Source organism: Hyla sarda, chromosome 4, assembly GCF_029499605.1.
Source record: "Hyla sarda isolate aHylSar1 chromosome 4, aHylSar1.hap1, whole genome shotgun sequence".
NCBI classification, from domain to species: domain Eukaryota; kingdom Metazoa; phylum Chordata; class Amphibia; order Anura; family Hylidae; genus Hyla; species Hyla sarda.
In genome coordinates this window covers 102,046,181-102,069,968 of record NC_079192.1, presented here as the reverse complement: position 1 = coordinate 102,069,968, position 23,788 = coordinate 102,046,181, and the positions used below count along the sequence as shown (strand labels likewise).

General features: G+C 40.7%; 1 protein-coding gene across 5 annotated transcripts in view; it reads right to left on the bottom strand.

The window, feature by feature from the left end:
* ADAMTS17 (ADAM metallopeptidase with thrombospondin type 1 motif 17) overlaps window positions 1–23,788 on the bottom strand; it is a 250,758-nt gene that overhangs the window by 62,883 nt on the left and 164,087 nt on the right. For 4 of the 5 annotated variants that reach the window (XM_056571810.1, XM_056571808.1, XM_056571812.1 and 1 more), the window contains 3 exons: window positions 15,158–15,278; window positions 13,262–13,336; window positions 1,939–2,019 (listed from right to left, as the gene is read on the bottom strand). In XM_056571810.1, the coding sequence (XP_056427785.1) occupies window positions 1,939–2,019; window positions 13,262–13,336; window positions 15,158–15,278 (277 nt within the window). The remainder of the gene's footprint in view (window positions 1–1,938; window positions 2,020–13,261; window positions 13,337–15,157; window positions 15,279–23,788) is intronic. The other variant, XM_056571809.1, reaches the window with a different exon arrangement.

The following is a 23,788-nucleotide window of genomic DNA, read 5'->3' as shown; positions in this document are numbered from 1 at the left end:
GCCACGTTTCATCTTCAGTGCCCTTGCTGATGGAAACAGGTTTTCACTCAAAATCTCACGATACATGGCACCATTCATTCATTCCTTCCTTTACCAGGATCAGCCATCCTGGTCCCTTAGCAGAAAAACAGCCCCAAAGCATAATGTTTCCACCCCCATGCTTCATAGCAGGTATGGTGTTCTTTGGATGCAACTCAGCATTCTTTCTCCTTCAAACATGATGAGTTGAGTTTTTACCAAAAAGTTCTACTTTGGTTTCATCTGACCATATGACATTCTCACAGTACTCTTCTGGATCATCCAAATGCTCTCTAGCAAACTTCAGATGGGCCTGGACATGTACTGGCTTAAGCAGGGGGATAAGTCTGCACTGTATGATGTGAGTCCCTGGTGGCGTAGTGTGTTACTGATGAAAGCCTTAGTTACTTGTGAGTCCCAGCTCTCTGCAGGTCATTCACTAGGTCCTACCGTGTGGTTATGGGATTTTTGCCCACCATTCTTGTGATCATTTTGACACCACGGGGTGAGATCTTGCGTGGAGCCCCAGATTGAGGGAGATTATCAGTGGTCTTGTATGTCTTCCATTTTCTAATAATTGCTCCCACAGTTGATTTCTTCACACCAAGCTGCTTGCCTATTGCAGATTCAGTCTTCCCAGCTTGGTGTAGGTCTACAATTTTGTTTCTGGTGTCCTTCGACAGCTCTTTGGTGGACAGAGGAGACTCTTAAAGAAGAAGTTCCAGGTCTGTGAGAGCCAGAAATCTTGCATGTTGGTAGGTAACCAAATACTTATTTTCCACCATAATTTGCATATAAATTCTTCAGATAATGTGATTTTATGGATTTTTTTTTTCTCATTATGGTCCAGATTTATCAAAGAATGTCTACGGTAGAGCTATTTTTCCACGTTTATTTTGGTTGTGGGTTTGACTTGCGTGCATCTTATTTATCAAGAAGGTGCAACAGGATGATGACTTTTGCGCAGCTCTGCTGTGGTGGGAAAAGCTCTACCACATACACTTTTTCTAGACACTTGTGAGGGAGGGAAGTAGACACATTCCCGGGTCCTGAATTTGGCAGGTTAGGTGTTTTTACTTAATTTCACAGAACTACTGGGACATTTTTACTTGCATTTCAGATGCTACAATCACATTTGATTGTGGTGTCTAAGGGGTTAAAGCAGGGCATCACCCTGATCGGTGATGTCTGGCATTAGAGATGGGTCCTGGTGGCAGATAGCTGCCAGGACCACCCAGCTATGACCCACACTCAGCTCCTGTGAAAGGGAGTGGGATGCTGTCGTCCACAAGAGGTTAAAGGTTGAATTGTGGAAGGTAGAAGTGACTCTAACGCCTACTGGTAGGTGGTGTAGCTTTGCACCTAAAAAAGTACATTTGCGCACAAAATAGCGACTTTGTACAAAAGTCGCAAATGATAAATAAATCTTTTGCATGGTCAAAGAGAAAAAGTTCTACGGGTAGGCAAAAAGAGTGAAAGTGTCTATATCAAAAGATGCATAAAAGTCACTAAATATGTTGCTTGCGCCTGAACTGCGCCTAAACATAGACAAAACAAATGCTCTACAAGCAATGATAAATCTCCCCCTATGTCTCTCATAGTTGAGGTATACCTATGATGAAAATTACAGGCCTCTCTCATATTTTTAAGTGGGAGAACTTGCACAATTGGTGTCTGACTAAATACTTTTTTGCCCCACCGTAGCAGTATATTTCCCGGAGCCTTCTGTCAGCCTCCAGTTGCTGAGATAGTGCTAAATCTGCTTTGCAACAAAGGATCTTCTAGCTTTTGTTTCTCATGGATAATGCCATATTGCTACAATATACTCCACTTCATGACTATGCTACAACAGAGGAGGCCAATATTAGAAATAACAAATCATGTGCCTGTCACAGATTACCAGAAATTAACATGTTTTACCCAGAAAACTATGTGCCGGCTTATCTTCTACTACACGAATCCTCCTTGCTCCTGCAGGAATGATAGCGGCTTCAATATAACCTGGAAAGAAATGAGTACTGTGAGCACAATAAAAGGGTGATGTGAACGCACCATGTGTGCAATGAGTACAACACTGACAGAAACACATAACGTGCAGTAATAACTGTACACTGTAAGTAATAGAAAGGACATAGTTAGAACAAGATATTACATGCTTAAAGAGTATGCTCACCTTTGGATATTATTTAAAAGTTCACATCTAGGTAGAATCTACATAAGTTTAGTACATTTAGAAGTTTGTTGCAATATGTACCTTGTAGTGATGGTGACAGATTTATAGTTCAGAGCTACATTATAAACTTTTAAGTCTTCAGAGCTGAAATCCTCAGCATTCTCTGCTGATTCAATATCTGCATAATGCTTGCTCTGGTCATCTCCATTCATGGAAGTGTAGTCTTACACCAGGTACTCTACCCTTATCTAGCCCATCAAAAAAAACTACTTTCCTCCTGCATAAGCTCAATAAATGGATAGTGTCTCAGGCAAGGCTCACATAATATTTGTGATGTACAATAAGCTTGTACGCCTGGAAAGTTCTCAATGTACACCCTAAATGTGTCGATGGGGTTACAGTAGACTAAAGAGTGTTCTTTGGTCTCTGTTTAGCTGGTATTCAACAGTATACAGTGACCCCCCGACCTACGATGGCCCCGACATACGATCATTTCAACATACGATGGCCTCTCAGAGGCCATCGTATGTTGAAGACAGCATCAACATACGATGCTTTTGTATGTCGGGGCCATCGCATAAACGGCTATCCGGCAGCGCAGACTGCTTCAGCTGCCACCGGATAGCCGTTTACGGTGCCCCGTGTGGTCCGCTGACGATCACTTACCTGTCCTCCGGGCTCCGGCGCGTCCTCTCGGGATCCCCTGCATCGTCAGCGCTCTCAATCGTCGTCATCACGTCGCTGCGCACACCGTCCCGTCATCCTATAGGAGTGGCGTGCGTAGCGATGTGATGGCGGCGACGGAGAGCGAGGATGCCAGGGAAGCAGAGGCCTTGCCGGAGCGTCGGGGACACCCCGGGGACGCAGCGACAGCGATGGAAGGCGACATCCAGGGCAGCAGTGACGAGCGGTGACGGTCCAGAGTGGCGGGGACACGTGAGTATAACCTCCAATACCAGTGGTCTTCAACCTGCGGACCTCCAGATGTTGCAAAACTACAACTCCCAGCATGCTGGGTGTTGTAGTTTTAATGAAAAATATTTATAAAGGTGCCGTAAAACTTAGCATTTATTTATATAGCTAGATAAAATTCTTGAGAAAGGTCAGGTTGAGCTGACTGAAACGTCGCTGTTGTAATGACACCTTTTATGGAATAAAAACACATATTTTTTCATGAACTTTGGTGCTGTGGACAAGATTTTTCTTCTGTTTGAACGATGATCCCCTAACCAAGGATCCAGGAGCTGCGTGCACCCCCTTACGATTATTATTTTTTTCTTCAATTTGGCTGTGCTGTTCTTCTTCTATTACTAGATAAAATTCACCACAATATTAGTGCAATATAATGATACTATCACCAAATCATAATTAAGAAAATATGCTATATGTAACCTACTTATGATGATCGCCTGGTATGTTTATGCGAACCATTCACAATACATACTGATTGCATTAAGTATGCATAAAGATAATCCTAAATATCTGGAGGTCCGCAGGTTGTAGACCACTGTCCTATACTTTACATTGCACGGATCCCTCCACATACAATGGTTTCAACAAAAGATGGTCCATTTGGAACGGATTACCATCGTATGTTGAGGGACCACTGTACCTAAAAAGTATTCAGTAATCCAGTAGATCACACTATCTCATACAATACTATTCAGTGGAAAGACATATATTGGCCCTGATTTACTAAAGTCCAACCGGTTCTTTTTCTCGGTTCTTGCGCCTATATTTTAGTCTCAACGTCTGTGCGACTATTTATGCGACCAAATTTTAGTTGCACAACCGACACTTTAGAAAACACTCGGAGTGTTTTTTTTTCACTCTGAAATGGGCGTGTTTAATGCAAAAATGGGCGTTTTACCGACAAAAACCAAAAAATATTCGGAGTACTTCCAAAATCACTCGAGAAAAAGTGCGAGTTTGCCTCACACAATAACCGACAGCCAAGAGGCCGAGTGAAATTCCAAAAATGGAGTGATTTCTAACAAGGGACTGTTTGCCATTGTGTTTTTTGTGAAAGTAACTTGTTTTATAACCTGAAAACATTCAGTACACTTTTATGAATAAAATATTGAATTGTTAAAATTTTTTAACACATTTGCAATATTAGGTTTAAATCAAATTAACACCCAAGCTGATAAACAAGGATAATTGTTGTAATGTTTGAAAAATTATAACACATGAATACTTTTGATTCATGAAAACATTTTTAAATAAACAAGTCCAAACCATTTTGACTCACACAACTAATTTCTTTAGCTCGGAGTTTGTGCGACACAATTGACTATTGCGACACAAAAATCTGTGCGACAGAAAAAAAAAATGTGCGACAGAATAGTAAATAAGCTTGAAAAAAAAAGAGGGGTGATATTGAAATCACTCCAGAATAAACACTCCACTCTTAGTAAATCAGGGCCATTGTTCATTAAATATATATATATATATATAAAAATATATATATTTTTATATATATATATATATATATATATTATTTTTTATTTTTTGCAATGGGACCCAGTTGATGGATGGCATTGCATGGCATCAACTATAGGCATCCATCATGGTGTATACCTTACATGGAGGCTATGAATGTGATGTGAACAGAGCAAAAGTTTGTCAATAGTTTCCAGCATCAACCTTTACAATTTTGAATGCAGCTTTGGACTATAATACAAGCTGTAACTAAAGAGGAAAAGATAAGAAACTAAATTCATCAACTTTCTATATGTTTAGATATGAAATGTAAAATTCCAGTAAAGGTGGACATACCCTTTAAGCAAGATAAACAGTAAAAGCAAAACATACCATACAGGATAGTAGAAGAATGTGCATAGGTTGGCATGCATTCGATAAAAAGTAAGACACTTTGTAGAAAAAAGACATACAGGCCACTCATTGTATTTTTATTTGCCTCGACACATAGGGTGAAGAATTCAGTTACTTGGCCAATATTAAAAATTTCTTGCATTCCTGAATTTTCTTTAACTATTTTTGGTATTCTCCAGATAGAGCTAAGGTTTTGTGCATGCTGGTTATTTTTAAGCAGTTCTTTTATTTTATTTTCTGTCAGTGTCTGATGGAGGATATTATTAGATCTTTCAGTTTATATCTTTAGATCAATATTCTTACTAACTAATAAAGTGTCCTTAGGTATGAGTACTACTTAAGATGGATCCGAGACCTGTAACCTGTCAACATGGATGCAGCATGGGCACTTGGCCATCGTCTTTCCAGTTGTCTAAATAAAGGGGATGCTCATTACACCTGCATGGTATTCCTATCCATCTAGTCCAATGGTCTTCATACTGTGGCCCCCTAGCTTGTGGTTTTACAACATCTGGAGGTCCACAGTTTGAAGACCACTGACTTAGTCATGGATGGGAATGCAATAACTCTGGGGAATACTGTTTGATCTGGCTGCAATATGAGTTACAAGTATGAAGAACCCAAAAGTATATTCGGCCAGACAATGCTTATATAGGTAATATGGGCACACTGTGAAATGTTATTGTAAACAAAAAAATCCAGTCCTGAAAACCAGCAAAGGTCAACATCAAAGGATTGATGCAAAATCCTACAGATAACCAATGGATTTGTACACGAGAAGAGGCCACGCAAGGAAGTCAATGTCATTCTGAGCAAACCCCAAGATCAGCATAAATTTTCTTTTGTAACTGTTTTGTACTCTGGCAAAGCTTGAACAAACACATGACATCACAAAGGCTTACCAAACATGCGTGTGAGCTGCTACACTGTAAATAGTCTGTAGATGATGGGTTTGGCAATGAGATGCTTACGTTGTTCTCATGCCAGACAGCCTGACACTTCATCTGTCATCATGAGAGATGATGTTGTGGGGCACTGGTCCCTTAACTGAACAGTTTGCTAAGCAAAGACTCTAGAGGACGTCATGGAGGGGTCAGATCTTGGTTTAGGCCCAGGATGACATCACAACAAAGTTTTTGACACAAACCTTGCACTCACAGATACAAGGAAGCACGGGGACTTACATCATAGGCCAAGCATGTATACACAGCACCACAAAAACTCGCAATAAGGCTTCTATTTATAACTTTATACACAAATACACATTTATCAAAGTGTTTCTTCAGTTTTACATACCTATTTGACATGAATGACTATTTTATCTTAACTCATGATACTGTACAGAGACCTGGGGTAAATGTGAGAAGAATTTAAAAGAAAAATAGTAGAAAACTGTAATGAATGTTACAGTATGGTTTCTATATTATAGCAGTTGTAACCATTATAATTATGACATGCTTTTTCCTGCACCAGGATTGTGACAGCCATATGTAAATTACCTGTGCTTACTAAGGTGTTAATATATCATAATTCTCCACATTACTGAAATCCTATAGGACTGGGGATGGACATTAATGCTGGATTATGTATCTGCTGGAGGTTTTAGGGTACATTCCCACACGGCGTATTTGCTGCGTATTTGCTGCTGCGTATTTTATTTTCTCTGTTGAAGTCAATGGGTAGGAAAATACGCAGCACCAAATACGCAGCAAAATACGCCGTGTGGGAACGTACCCATAAAGTTAAACTGTGAATTGCCCATTCAATGACAGATTTACAGAATTTTAAAGAGGTTTTTCAAGACTTTTTTTTTACTATCCTCATTGAATGGGAGCTGAGCAGCAGTAAAGGCCCTTTTAAATGGGCCAATAGACCCCCGATAATGAGTTCTGATGAGTTCGATGAGCACGCTGATTATCAAGATCAACGCTCATTATAGGGAGCCCGTTGGACGATTAAAGGGCCTTTACTGAGCCTTCACAAGGCTTGATGAATCATGCGGCCAGGCTGTACAAACAATTGCTGGATTGTTTTAGGGGTCCTTAGCTTTATCATCATCAGCCGCACATCCCGGGTTTACAAAGAGCAATGTGCCAAACGAACCATGATTTTATTGGGCACAAAAGCAATTCGATCAGCCAATGAACTAGTGTTATATAGTTGTCAGCTCATCGCTAGCCCTTTTACATGTGCTAATTATCAGGACAATAATAACAATAATAACACAGCACAGCCAGTACACAATGTCTGCACTATCTACTTTCATTACAAACATTTGATCGTGGGGGTGCTGGGTGTGGAACCTCAACTGATCAATAAAAAAAAAAAGTCCTGGAAAGCCTTTGGATTTGTCACTTTTTTTTTTTTTAACAAAGTCACTTAGGGCTCATGTTGAAGCAAAGCTGTATGCAAAAACCATGTGGCAAACCGTGCAGTATGTGCTAGGGGCCTGAAGGTACTCTGTGTAACATGGCATGACACATAATTTTTTATTACTGGCTTCATGAATTTTCATGAATATGAAAAAAGCTCTTTGTGCCTCTGTCTAAAATCAAAGGCACACAAAGGTACTGTAGCAGCTCATAGATGTGCCATATTATAGATCCATAACACATCAATATGCATAAGGCCTAAGTATGCAGCATTTGTTTGAAGTAACACTTTGATAAATCATTATATACAGGACAAACCAATTAAGAAAGGAGAAAATGTTAACCCCTTCATTACACCAAGCATCTACTTCATAATTCTCTATGATCTTTGCCTCCAATTACGATGCATTCAGAAAGCCTTCAGACCCTTTCATTTTTTGTTATGTTGTGGCCTTGTGCTAAAGTAAAAAAAAAAAAAAAGAGTTTCCCATCATTCTGCACTTCATACTCCATAATGATAAAGTGAAACCAAAATCGCAGTGACATAAACATTGAGACCTTTACTCCTTCAAGTCTCCAGTCTTTTTGGGGATGATTCCACAAGATGTGAACACCTGGATTTGGGGATTTTCTGCCATTCTTCTCTGCAGATCCTCTCAAGCTCTGTCAGGTTGGATGGGGACCTTCATTTTGCAGCCATTTTCAGGTCTCTCCAGAGATGTTTGTTTGGGTTAAATTCAGGGCTCTGGCCGGGCTATTCAAAGACATTAACAGAGTTGTCCCTAAGCCACTACTGTGATGTCTTGGTTGTGTGCTTAGGGTTTCTGTCTTGTTGGAAGGTGAACCTTTGAGTCTGAGTTCTAGAGTACTCTCGATCAGGTTTTCATTGAGAATATCCCTGTATTGTACTCCATCCAGCTACCCCTCAAAACTGACCAGTCTCCCGCTACTAACTGCTAAAAAAACATCCCTCAGCATGATGGTGCCACCACCATGCTTCACTGTAGGGTTGGTATTGAGCAGATGATGAGCAGCGGCTGATTTTCTCCAGACATGGCGCTTATAATTGAGTTTGGAAGCTTCAGTCTTGGTTACATCAGATCATAGAATCTTGTTTTGAGATCCTTTAAGTTCTTTTTTTTTATTTTTTATTTTTTTCAAACACTAGGCAGGCTTGCTTGCGTCCTTTATTAAGGACACAATTATTTCGGGCCACTCTGCTATTAAAAAATCAAGAAGAGCATATTCCATTTGCAGTATATTTATTAACATTCATAAATACCAAAATAACAGTGATAGTAGGGGTGGTTCAATACATATGATATACACATGAATAGGGTAAAATAACACTACAAGAAAGTAGATCAGGTGAAGACCACTAAACCTGTCCCTATCTATTTAATCCTGCCTAACAATACTGTAGGTCCCCTGTCCTAGTGACCTGGGCCTACACCGGAACCTAATAGTAAGCCCTAGACTATGAGGGGGAGCATATCAGATAATGCATCAGATGGGTACAGCAGGAGAAAAGCCCCTAGATTAGGGGATTAAACATAAATCGCACAGATAGCTTATACAAATATAAGTTAAACATGTGTTAGGTACAATGTAGAAGCACCCGTGGGATAAACCAGGGGTGTAGTATAGTATTCAGATGTCAGACAAGGGCAGTTGTCTGTACAGTATGGTTAGAGATGTTTGAATGTACATGTGGGTGAGACCAAAATTCCAACACGTTTCGCTACTCTGTGTTCGTACAGGTAGCTCCTCAGGGAGTCAAGAGGAATACTTAGGAGGGTTACTAGAAACCTTGCACATGGTTATTCAGTGTCATCACATGTAAAGAAACTTAAATAAGTGCGTACATGGGGTATTCTTCAATGATAAAGTAGTGAGGTGACAAGTCTGGACAGTTCTGTTATAGAAATAATCTGGTATAGGGCACACGGATGTCCGATGATTCCTGGTTGTAAGGTAATTTCCCCTAAGGACCACAAGGTCTTCATCATAGGTTGCCCCAGTAAGAATAATTGGGTGATGATTGTAATCCGAAGGGAGCACCTTCAGCATAGGTTGCCCGGATATGGATAAATTGGTGATGGTTATAATCCGAAGGGGGCACCTGGTATGGATGTCCCACTGATGAAGGCATGGTCCAGTCCAAGGTTCCCTAGGGGGGCCCAGGAATGATAATACTGTCCGGTTCCCGCGGCATCCAGATATGGAGGCTGCCCGCACGCATACCAGGTGCCGCATACCAGGTGCCCCCCCCTAGGGAACCTTGGACTGGACCAAGCCTTCATCAGTGGGACATACATACCAGGTGCCCCCTTCAGATTATAACTATCACCAATTTATCCATAACCGGGCAACCTATGCTGAAGGTGCTCCCTTCGGATTACAATCATCACCCAATTATCCTTACCGGGGCAACCTATGCTGAAGACCTTGTGGTCCTTAGGGGAAATTACCTTACAACAAGGAATCATCGGACATCCGTGTGCCCTATACCAGATTATTTCTATAACGGAACTGTCCAGACTTGTCACCTCACTACTTTATCATTGAAGAATACCCCATGTACGCACTTAGTTAAGTTTCTTTACATGTGATGACACTGAATAACCATGTGCAAGGTTTCTAGTAACCCTCCTAAGTATTCCTCTTGACTCCCTGAGGAGCTACCTGTACGAACACAGAGCAGCGAAACGCGTTGGAATTTTGGTCTCACCCACATGCACATTCAACATCTCTAACCATACTGTACAGACAACTGCCCTTGTCTGACATCTGAATACTATACTACACCCCTGGTTAATCCCACGGGTGCTTCTACATTGTACCTAACACATGTTTATTTTATATTTGTATAAGCTATCTGTGCGATTCATGTTTAATCCCATAATCTAGGGGCTTTTCTCCTGCTGTACCCATCTGATGCATCATCTGATATGCTCGCCCTCATAGTCTAGGGCTTACTAGGAGGTTCCTGTGTAGATCCAGGTCACTAGGACAGGGGACCTACAGTATTGTAAGGCAGGATTAAATAGATAGGGACAAGTTTAGTGTCTTCACCTGATCTACTTTCTTGTAATGTTATGTTACCCTATTCATGTGTATATCATATGTCTTGAACCACCCCTACTATCACTGTTATTTTGGTATTTATGAATGTTAATAAATATACTGCAAATGGAATATGTTCTTCTTGATTTTCTATGCATTTCTTAACATATTTACCCTTATCCTAGATTAGTAACATCTCCACAAGTTACATCTATGCGCACTCTGCTATTAAGCCTAGATTGGTGGAGTGCTGCAAGAATGGTTGACCTTCTGGAAGTTTCTCCCATCTGCACACAGAGATTCAAGAGTGACCATCTTGGTCATTAAGGCCATTCTCCCCTGATTACTTAGCTTAGTGGTGGCAACAAGTTCTAGGGAACATTCAGTGCAGAAGATATTTTAGTACCCTTCTCTACATTTGTGCCCCCACACAATCCTGTATCTGTTCTCTACAGGCAGTTCTTCCACTCTTCATGGCATTTTTTTTTGCTCTGATAAACATTGTCAGCTGTGAGACCTTATATAGACAGGGCTGTGTCTTTTCAAATCCTGTCCAATCCCCTGAATTTACCACAGGTGACTCCAATCAAGATGTAGAAACATCTCAGAGATGATCAAGAGAGATGGGAGGAGCCAGAGCTAAATGTCAAGTGCCATAGCAATGGGTATGAATACTTACAGTCATGGCCGTAAATGTTTGTACCCCTGAGATTTTTCAAGAAAATGAAAAATTTCTAACAGAACAGGATTGCAGTAACACATGTTTTGCTATACACATGTTTATTCCCTTTGTGTGTATTGGAACTAAACCAAAAAAAGGGAGGGGGGGGGAGCTAATTGGACATAATGTCACACCAAACTCCAAAAATGGGCTGTATAAAATGATTGGCACCCTTTCAAAATTGTGGATGAATAAGATTGTTTCAAGCATGTGATGCTCCTTTAAACTAACCTGGGGCAAGTAACAGGTGGGGGCAATATAAAAATCACACCTAAAAGATAAAAAGGGGAGAAGTTCCCTTAGTCTTTGCATTGTGTATCTCTGTGTGCCACACTAAGCATGGATAACAGAAAGAGGAGAAAAGAACTGTCTGAGGACTTGAGAACCAAAATTGTGGAAAAATATCAACAATCTCAAGGTTACAAGTACCAGGCTCAAGAGATATAGATTTGCCTTTGCCCACAGTGCGCAACTTTATCAAGAAGTTTGCAACCCATGGCACTGTAGCTAATCTCCCAGGGCATGGATGGAAGAGAAAAATTGCTGGATGGTGTCAACGCAGGATAGTCCGGATGGTGGATAAGCAGCCCCAAACAAGTTCCAAAGATATTCAAGCTGTCCTGCAGGCTCAGGGAGTATCAGTGTCAGCGCAAACTATCCGTTGACGTTTAAATAAAATAAAATGCTATGGCAGGAGACCCAGGAGGACCCCACTGCTGATACAGAGACATAAAAAAGCATGACTACATTTTGCCAAAATTAAGTAAGCCAAAATCCTTCTGGGAAAATGTCTTGTGGACATATGAGTCCAAGATAGAGCTTTTTGGTAAAGCACATCATTCTACTGTTTACCGAAAATGGAATGAAGCCTACAAAGAAAAGAACACAGTACCTACAGTGAAATATGGTGGAGGTTCAATAATGTTATGGGGTTGATTTGCTTCCTCTGGCACTGGGTGCCTTGAATGTGTGCAAGGCATCATGAAATCTGAGGATTACCAGATTAACAGATTTTGGGTCGTACTGTACAGCCTAGGGTCAGAAAGCTGGGTTTGCATCCGAGATCTAGGGACTTCCAGCAGGACAATGACCCCAAACATACGTCAAAAAGCACCCAGAAATGCATGGCAACAAAGCGCTGGAGAGTTCTGAAGTGGCCAGCAAGGAGTCCAGATCTAAATCCCATTGATCACCTGTGGAGAGATCTTAAAATTGCTGTTGGGAAAAGATGCCCTCCAATAAGAGAGACCTGGAGCATTTTGCAAAGGAAGAGTGGTCCAACATTCCGGCTGAGAGGTGTAAGAAGCTTATTGATGGTTATCTCTTGAAAAATTACAGGGGTGCCAACATTTACGGCCATAACTGTATGTCCATGCAAAATGTATTTTTTCCTTTTACAAACATTTTCAAAATTCTGTTTCTACATTCTCATTATGGAGTATTGAGTGCAGATTAAATTATAAAAAAAGGCCTCAACAAAACTCAACAAAATGTGAAAAAGTAAAAGGGTCTAAAGACTCCGAATGCACTGTATATGGTGAGATTTTTAATCTGTGACCTAGCGCTGTGGTCCCTGACATAACCATCAAGCTGTGAAAATGATATTACACTGAGTAAAGGACAGAATCACTGTAGGAACTATGCAGAGAGTCTTATCAGATATTTCTCTGCATGGGGTATTAGCATTGTATTGGCAATAGTCCAGACCCCATACATCGGATTTGTTGAACATGTGATTGTATTTTCTTTGCAATTCAGAGAAAATTGTTTATATAATATGTGATCCCGATATAACAGGAAATTTTTCTTTTCCGTCATGATTTAATAAATGTCCCATTGACCTCCACATCTGGGAAGTCTGCACATTTAAGCTAACAGGAAAACGAAAGATTTGGCTAATATATTCATTTGCATTACTAAGTAATATTGCTCTTTGGAAATGAAGGGGTTTATTGTTGTAACCGAGTGGTGGAAACCAATGATATGCTGTAGTTCTTGTATAAATGACAAATCCTGTGAAGAAACACCAACCAAACACCAAGCAGAGGCACCACACAAAGACTACACTGCTCTTACATGTGAAACACTTGGCAATTGTCTTTTGCTTTGTCATGACACACGTGGAAACCTTCTTACAATGACTACTGTTGACTAAGGAACACAAATAGGTCATAAGGTCACAATGGGACAAGTAGAATTTTTGAAATTATATGGTTATTACTTCTATGCCACAAAAAATACTGCACAGTGTTCCCTGTACAGCAGGGTCACCAGGCTGAGCAAGGGGCTACAACTGACCCTGTCTACAAGAGCGTGGCCAATCTGCAGCTCCCTGCACAGCTGGGTGGCTGTGGGTACCTGTGAAAGACAAAAACACTGACCAGCACTACATTCTCTTGATTCTCATTATTGGGGCTTTAATCATAAAGCAATGGCATATCCTACTGGTATGATATCACATTGTGAGATGGGAATAGTCTTTAAAGTAATTACTGTAATAATGTGATGAAAGACTAGCAGAATGAGAGTTTCCCTTTGACTTCAGTAAATTATAGTTAAAGAGGTACAATGGAAGCAGGTTGTTGTTGTTTTTTTTTATTTTTATTTTAATATGCTTATTCCATCTGGTATGAAAAAAATTACCTTTCAATTCCATACAAAGAGACAATAGCGGAGCAACTCACCCACCACTTTAGGAGCCAGATCATGCAGATCACATCGTGTTCAGGCGGAGATGCAGCGGGAGGCGGAAGATGTAACGGGGGGAGTCAGGTGTCGGGCCACAGCCCTATCGCACCGTCTGGTGCTTCGTCAGGCCCCTGCGACCCAGTCACAGGGGCCTGACGAAGCACCAAACGCTGTGATACGGCTGTGGCCCGACGCCTGACTCCCCCCGTTACATCTTCCGTCTCCCGCTGCATCTCCGCCTGACCGCGATGTGATCTGCATTATCTGACTCCTAAAGTGCCGGGTGAGTTGCTCTGCTATTGTCTCTTTGTATGGAATTGATTTGCACCTGTATTTCCAGCGTGTAGCACCACCCGCAGGAACACATATACCTGCCGTACCGAGTCACACATTAGAAGGAGATTTACTAGCAGGTGTAAAGGACTGTGCCGGATCCTTTTTTTCTCTATTGTGGTTTCAAAAAATAACCTTTACTTACTTACTTTACCTCCCGCGTTTCCTCAGTGCCTCTGCTATCCTGCTCCCGGCCTCCAATGCGATCCTCTTCCTGATGCCAGTGGTCAATCCGTCACAATGCAATTCAGCAAATCACTGGCCACAATGGTGTCTTGCCTTGGTCAGTGATTGGCTGAGCCCCTATGGGATGTATTGAGCCTCAGGAAGAAGATCAGTAAGTATTTTTTAAATTTTTTCTTAATACCAGGCAAAATAGGCATATTTAAAGTAAAAAACACCCCGGAGTACCCCTTTAAAATAATCAGAAGCAAGGTACAACTGAAATAAGTACATATTCAATTTCTTTATAAATGACCTGTGGTCTCTCCTGACATGTCAATTTTAGTAAATAGTTGTATCCCCTATAAAAAAAAACAATGGTGGAGAATCCTTTCTTATGGCCCAGTGTTGTGGCTTGTCTCTGTTATTCCTCCAAGAAATTTCTTAAAATTCTGAGGATTGGCCACAAAATGTGTCCTCCTTTAACTTAGCTCTGCTATGTTTTCATCTTATTTACAAATTTCATTAGTCAGTGTACTTAATGTTCAGATCCAATTTCCCTTTCACATTTTGTATATTTCTAACATGTACTGAATTAACAATTACTAACTAGTGCTCTTATAGCTGTTGCATAAAAAAGTCATCATACAGACTAGAACGTGGAAAACTGACAACTGCAATCTGATTAACTATTGATACTATATGTTTTTGATATATTCAAATGCCCCAAATGTGTCAAAAGACAGGAGGTGGTTATTGAACACGACAACATTTGTGTTACTTACTCACCCCTCCCCTTGGTGTGGTTAAAGTCCCCTTTGACAACTTTGCAGGTTTTGCCATCACCATTGCATACCCCACAACGATCTTCTTTGGCTGCAGAACCAATAATCCCGTCACAGCCGATTTTCTACACAAAAAATAAGTTGTTACGAATTATTTTTATTTTCGAAAGTTCACCTGGTGACATACAACTGGAAAGAAAGATAAGAAAGTTAAGAGTAGAATTTTTGACTATATAGCAGTGTTTGTGCAAATGACAGGAGACAGATAATTTTTTTATTATAAAATTTAATACCATGACTTTATACACTGAGAGCTAGAAAAAGTGTCAAATCTGAAGGAAACATGAATGTATCCTTAAAGGGGTTGTCCAAGTTATCTGAAACCACTTGGAATTTTGTTAAACTAACAAGAAAACCTAGACTGGCCAGGTTACTCTTCGCCACTACTGCTCCAGTCCTCCCCAACGGCTTTGTTTACATGGCTTCAGCGATGACGTGCCCATATAACCACATGACAGCCACAGACATTCAATGGCCTCTCTAGGCTTGTGCCGCATACTGACCAGAGCGGTGTCAGTGGACATAGCACAGACAAGGTAAAATTGGTGACTATAGGCTATTTTGTAACAATTCCAATTGTTCATGTAATTTATAGTTTAGGTAGAAGAAGAGCCGGGAATAATTCATGATTTTACTTACAGAACCCAATGAGTCATCAATTTGATCTTGATAATACCCCTTCAGGTAGCACTATGGCGCTGTCCTATTAAGAAGAACCGTAGTCATCAGGCTGGTCTAAGACAGTTCTCCCTGTCCACCAGCATATGGATCCCCACCCATCAATGAGGAACAGCATTTCCTAGTGTTATTCCATCATGTTCTATAGTTGGAAAACCCCAAATTAAGGTACCTGGTGTCATGTTTTTCATGATGTCATATGTTGATTGGTCAGACATCCTTTGGTTGGCCTGCTATGCCTATTACTATTGTAATATTTGTAGGGTATATATTGGGCACTTAAAAAGTCAAATAAAATGTCTGGCATTGAAATAAACAAGGTAGGCTGAAGTAAATGAAAAGATGGCTTTGTGATTTAAGGCTCTCTGGTCTATAAGCAGTTCCAGCTGTCAGCTGTCAGAATACCATAAAAAACTGAGAAAATAAGCTTAAAATGGCCATTTTTAAATGTGGAGATATATCACTAGGAAGCACACATGGAGGAGGTAATGATCTAGTGCAGTGCTCAGGGACAGAGGTGGTCTCCTCTTAATACTAATTTAATAAGGAAGTGGGATAGAAGAGGAGAGCTGAGCATCATATAAGGGAAGGTGACACCATCTCTCCATAATACAGCTAGTACACAAAGGGGAGCTGGGAAATGGAGGTTAAATGTTACCATCATCAAGGTGATATAGAGAGGGGCCTCACAAGGATTCATGTCACTGGCTTGCCAAAGACAGCTTAACTGCAACTATTAACCCATTTCCCACAGAGATCAAAACTCAGCTAGTCTACTTTGATGGTATGAAAGGATACACTATAGACCTGAACATGTTTTACAGGCACCTCCAGGAGATTACAGGTTAAAACAATGGGAGCAGGGGAGTAATATCTGGAATTAGGCACAACAGTGTCGGCCCAGTTACTGTGATTTTACAGCAAACAAGGTCAATGCTCCGACCCAAATCAAGTCAGAAACATCTCCGTGAGATGACGTAGTTCCTAATGTCTCCCATATGTTGCTGTATTAACTGGTCTCACAGGGTGATTTACCCTTATGGATGCCAGATGTTACGCCAGGGACTATATTTTCCAATGTGAGGTACTAATAATATAAGGGAAGGCTACCAAGAACTTTAGATATATAGTGGATTAGTTGCTATAAGTGTATAGAATGTAGAATAAAGGGTTGAATATAGAATACAGGATTGTGAGTAGAATTGTGGCCCTCCAGACATTCAGATTTGCATGAAGCCCCCACAAGGGCCCTCTCATGCCAGCACTTCCTCACAAAGCTTGACCAAAGCGTGAACGTGGAAGGACACACTTAAGCTCACACTGTGTGTTTTGTTGTGTTTTTAACAAGTGTTTTTGTGTTTTGGCTGATTAACTCAATTAAAGGGACATGGTACTTTATCAACCAAAATAAAAATCTATCTACATAGGTTAAAAATACATGATGCAGTTGCATTGCGATTGGCCATATGCAGTAAGTATTTAGTTTTTTTTTTTTTTAAAGATTGTCAGTTTTAGCAATTACACCCTAGTTGCTAAACAACTAAAACTGGCAAGTATTAAAAAAAATAAGGTTAACAGAATACACACAATTATTTCAGTGTTGTAGTCTGTTTATAGTTTAGGCCATCAAAAAACTTCATGCAGTACCTGATACAGTCAAGAGAACCATAGAAAAATACACTTCAACTGTTACGTGAGATCCCAGCCTAAGCGCCAGTGATCATGCGTTATCACTTGGGGAAGCCAAAGGCGGCCACACACTGTAGTATTGCAATAAACAAACAACAATACAACAAATAGTTATTCGCAGTGAGTGCATCTATTTACAAAGGATCCCCATTTTGGCTTATACAACTAGTCCCCAGGCTGTTAGTTATATTCATTTTTGTTGAAATACAATTAGAAAAAGAAGAAAGTTGTTCTTTGTAATATCGCTAAACCATACTAACCTTGTAAACCTATAGGTTCTAGTAATGACTATGAGTTGCCTGACACAATCTTGATAGTCAAGATAAAAAGGAGTTCCTTATACCAGTTATTGTTAAAAGAGTTATTGTCACTTTAAAAAAAATTTTGATATGTCCCATAGACCCCTCCCCCCCCCCCCGACATACTGCTCTCCCTGTCTCGTTGTGGGATTCTATAGTAAGTCTATGGAGCCCGACTCCTGCAACGTGAAGGGGAGTACAGCATGCTGGGGAGAAAAGAGCTCGCCCACACACTTATCCTGGCTTGTTCTAGCAATTGGTGAGGGTCTGAACACCAAGACCCCAACCAAATAATAACTTTCCACAGGTCTGTGTGACACACTAAGTGATTTTTTGAAATGACAGCTACATGTTCATACTGTAATGTACAGCAAGTATGTCTCCCCACAGGAAGAAAGGTGACAGCTACTATAGTAGGTGTCAGACTGCGTCTTCCTGTCCTATAACCTAAAAGCAGAAGAAGTTCTCAAGAAAAAGACAACAAAAGTTATGACGCATCAATAAAATTATGATCATATTACAGCTACATACAGTAGTTATAAAAAAAAAAGAGACCACATTTTGTCCAAATTTTGTCTAAATCTAGCAAAGAGTCTATTGTCACTATCAATATTTACCACTTTCCTAAAAGATAAGTGAGAAATGTTAGATGGCCATGGACACGTCTAGAACCTCCCAGTGATGGTCCCAAGCCCCCTGATTTCCTACATCCTTAAGAACGAGGGGAGGAGGAGTTGTCTCTATTGTGCTATTCGCTAAAGGGAGCAGATTACAATAATGTACAGTATTTCTCATATTAAAGTATAGTCTACTGGTAGTGAAGCAGAGCAGCGTGCCAGATCTTGGCATCTAGTTGCTACCTGACAATTAAACCAGAGACATAGACTGACGGTAGTGTTGACAGCTGTAATGCTCAGTTATGTGACACAGAAACATTTCAGGAATTAGCTCCAATATTTTCACGTTTCTGGAAAGCAGAAAGAGCGACAGTTGCATTGCTCAAGTTTTCCTTTGCTGTTATGTGTTCCAGCATCCCTGGCTTCCCTCCTGTGTACGGTATCATGGTCCTAAAAAGTAGACAGAAATAAAGCAAAAGTGTACATCCAGAACGAAAGAAGGATTTGTTAAAGGGATATGCATGCTTACAGGGAACCTGCCGCCTTGAACATTGTGTCATGGTGAAGAGTGCAACTCTGCATAACTTATGCAAATTAACTCCTGCACGTTCAGGGCTTAGGAGGTGTCTTATTAATGATTGACAGCGATCCCTATATAAGCCTGCATCCAGGTATAGCTGTAAGTAAATGAGCAAGGCCACCCACTAGACTCTTAAAGGGGTACTCCACTGGCCAACGTTCAGAACCTATTTTTCCGAATGCTGTTTTCCCGCTGCGGGGGTCAGAGAGTTCAATGAAAAAGTTATAGGAACATGTGGGAACTAAGGGGGGAGATTTATCAATAATGGTCGTGGCTAGATAATTTCTGTGGTTTGTCTAGATGTGTTTTTTTTTTTGCGGTGCTGTTCCAAATTTATCATATTGTCGCAGTGACCATGATAAATTTTGTGCAGATCTGCACCCAGATCATTTTCTACCCTGCTTTCAGATCATGTCTATCCTGCTTCGAAGGCTTTTTTTCCCATTTTTTTTTCACTGAAATAAACGCCATAAAAAACGCCAGTGCAATTTCCTGCGTCTGACATTATTTTATTTTTTATAATGAAATTTTTATAAATTAAGTGTGTGTGGGTTTCACTTTTTTTTTCTCTATTTTTTTTTAATTTTTTTAGGTAGTATGTCTACTCCCTGCATGGAACAGACTGTTCCATGATGGGAGTAATAGTACCTATGCTAATGGACAGATCACCCCGGGTGCAGTGACACCAGATGCGATCGTCCATAATATAGAAGAGATGCAGAGCGGCTCTATACAGCGCTCCGCATCTCTGCTCTGTACTCCGGGCCGGCCAGTGATGTGAATAGAAATTTACCTCACTCATTCATATTTTCCGCCCAGAGTGGGGATTGGCCGGATGGTTGCAGCCAATCACCGCTCTCAGAGAGAAATATGAATGAGTGAGTTGCCGGCTGGAGTATAGTGCAGAGATGCAAGCGCAGGAGAAATCCGCTCCACATCTCTGCAATAGAAAGGACGATTGCAGCGGGTGTCAGGAATGACATCTGCTGTTATCTGTCCCTTATTGCAGGTAATACTACTCCCAGTATGGAGCACACTATGCTCCATGTTGGGAGCTGTAGTACTTGCATTAATAGACAGATCGCAGCGAGTGTAACTTCTGACACCTGTTGTGATCTGTCTATTAATGCAGAGTATACAAAAAAAGAGGATTGCAGCAGCACACATTGGTCAAAATTTTTTGGCTCTTAGCGCACTTTTTGACTGTCTATTAATGCAGGTACTACAGCTCCCAGCATGGAGCAGAGTGTTCTCCATGTTGGGAGTAGTAATACCTGCAGTTAAGGAAAGATCACAGCGGATTTCACTCCTGACAACCGCTGTGATCCTCCTGTATAATGTATAGATGCGGCGGCCGCTCTTCTATGGTCCCCTGCACTGACGTATATATACACATATTCCTATTTCCCACAGAGAGTTGTGATTGGCTGGAACCATCTGGCCAATCACAGCTCTGCGGAAAATATGAATAGGTGTATATATACAGCAGTGCAGGGGACCATAGAAGAGCGGCCGGCCGCATCTATAAATTATACAGAAGGATGGCAACGGACCCCGGGGCGATCTGTCAATTAGTACAGGTACTACTACTCCCATCATGGAACAGTGTGTTCCATGCTGGGAGTAGTAGTACTACCTAAAAAATGTTTTAAAAAAAAGTGAAAAACACACACACTACATTTTTATTATTGTGAGCTACATTTTTAGTGCCCTGCCCGCCTGCATAAATTGATCCATGTTTAAAAATTTCTAAAAATGTCCTTATAAAAAAGATACATTTTGTTAAATACAATTTTTCCATCACTACTGTATCTTTTTTTATAATTTTTTTTATGGTACCCTACGAAATTTGATTAAATAGGGTATCTCCATCACTTGTTTGGATTGCTAAAGTCTCTATCTCCCTCTATTTCACTTTGGCTGATGTTTTTTGATTTTTGGCAAACAGACAGGAGTAGAATTTTTTTTTAGACCTGGTCAGGAGGTGGTCTAGATATGCGTTTTCTTTTTTTTTGCACCATTTGCGGGAAATTTTGTGCACAAATTAAAAACACACAGGTAATAAATACGTTACCACTGCATCCATTACTTCAAAAACTGGTCTAGCAAGACCAAAAGGTCAAAATGACGGAATTTAGAACTTGAAAAAAAAATACGCAATTTGCGCGTAAGTAAAGAAAATGAGCAGATTTAGACCAAAAAAAGGAATAGAACACAATGATGAATAACCCCCTAAGTCCCTGCACTTTTTCTACAGCAAGAACACCATTCCCCTTAGCAGGAGTCCTGCAGGACCAGCCCATTAGTGGAAGAGTTCACACACTTTTTCCCCATGACTTAACCCCTGGTTATACTGAATCTTTTCTCACAACTCTATACAGTGGTCCCTCAACATACGATGGTAATCCGTTCTAAATGGACCATCGTTTGTTGAAACCATCGTATGTTGAGGGATCCGTGCAATGTAAAGTATAGGACAGTGGTCTCCAACCGGCGGACCTCTAGATGTTGCAAAACTACAACACCCCGCATGCCCGGACGTGATGACGAGGATGGAGAGCGCCGACGATGCAGGGAATCCCGTAGAGGACGCGCCGGAGCCCCGAGGACAGGTAAGTGATTGTCAGCGGACCACACGGGGCACCGTAAACGGCTATCCGGTGGCAGCTGAAGCAGTCTGCGCTGCCGGATAGCTGTTTATGCGATGGCCCCGACATATAAAAGCATCGTATGTTGATGATGCCTTCAACATGCGATGGCCTCTGAGAGGCCATCGTATGTTGAAATGATCGTATGTCGGGGCCATCGTAGGTCGGGGGGTCACTGTATATCAATCTGCTCAGCTCCTCCTGTGCCATAACATGATGCTGGTGGATCAGGCTGCGTGTTCAGTATGGCAAGTTCCCTTTAAATTAATTCTTGAGTTTAGGAAATAAAAGTTAGATTTTGGCCAGTTGAATTGTTTCTTGGCCAAAAGTCTGTCTTGGGAAGCCTTGAAGGCTGAAAATATTTCCAAAGGTGTCTCTGAAAACTGGTTCCTGTAAGTGGGATGCGCAACTTGCTCTTTGCAGGAAGAAACAAAGACTTTTATGAGTCTTCTCATGTGAGGATGTAAAAATACATCCAATAAAAGCAAAAACATTTTTTTTTTACTATTACGCTACTATTATTTCAAAGTTTACTGCTACAAGTATTCATTAGAATGAATTCACAGACTGAAGAATAGATATTTTCCACAAATACACTTCGCCACACAATGAAAAGGTTAGCAAACATGTCATAAAAAATCACACTTTACCCCAAAAAATAGAAAAACTTAGACAATGCTATTTCCTGCCATGTTCTAGAAACTCACAGGCTGGATGCTCACATTACTGCAGAGCTAATGCTACAATTGGGACTTTTCAGCTGAATACGTCCCCGGGTTCTTCATCCCCTTCCCAAACCTGCTTATTGAGCACTTCTAGCAGTCTGCTGGCACAGAACCCTCCCAGCTGTTCTGTAGAAATCTTTCCATCTCCCTGTCTGATTAACACAGCTTTATGAGACAATCGAAATAACATGCACACACACATTAGCTCTCACCCCAAAGAGCATGCACATACCTACGTAGTCAGGACTTGCCAGAATGTAGGTATGTGCCTACAAAGACTCAAAATGTAGTGCAGTATTGCATTTAAAGCAAGTAGAATGAATGAAAAAAAATACATTAAAGGGGTATTCCATGAAAAAAGCATTTTTTTTTCATATCAACTGGCTCCAGAAGGTTAAAACAGATTTGTAAATGACTTCTATTAAAAAATATTAATCCTTCCAGTACTTAGCTGCTGAAGTTGACTTCTTTTCTGTCTGACAACAGTGCTCTCCGTTGACACCTCTGTCGGTTTCAGGAACTGTCCAGAGTAGGAGCAAATCCCCATAGGAAACCTCTCCTGCTCTGGACAGTTCCTGAGACAGACAGAGGTGTCAGCAGAGAGCACAGTGGTCAGACTGAAAAGAACATCTCAACTTCAGCAGCTGATAAGTACTGGAAGGATTAAGATTTTTTAATAGAAGTAATTTACAAATCTGTTTAACTTTCTGGAGCCAATTCATATAAAAATAAAAAAGGTTTTTCATGGAATACCCAAATGTCGAGAGGAAAAGTTGCTGAGTTGCCCATAGCAACCAATCAGATTGCTTCTTTCATTTTTGAAAATGCCTGTTAAAAATATGAAAGAAGCGATCTGATTGGTTGCTTTGGGCAACTTAGAAACTTTTCCTCTTGACAGGTTTTGATAAATCTCTCCCAATGTCCCCAACAGAGGCATCCTGAATTGAGCTGATTGCTATAGCACAATAATAATAGATTATCAAACTGCAGTGCCTTTCAGGTGGTACTGATTCTCTTTCTGGAGATCCATCTTGTAGGGGGGCAAATTTCTTGGGAAAAAGTACTGTGTCTCTCTAGTGCCACCTATAGATGGTTCCCATGTATGTCAATGTTTAACCTTTTAAAGGGGTTATCCAGGAAAAAACTTTTTTATATATATCAACTGGCTCCAGAAAGTTAAACAGATTTGTAAATTACTTCTATTAAAAAATCTTAATCCTTTCAGTACTTATGAGCTTCTGAAGTTAAGGTTGTCCTTTTCTGTCTTAGTTCTCTCTGATGACAAGTGTCTCGGGAAACGCCCAGTTTAGAAGAGGTTTGCTATGGGGATTTGCTTCTA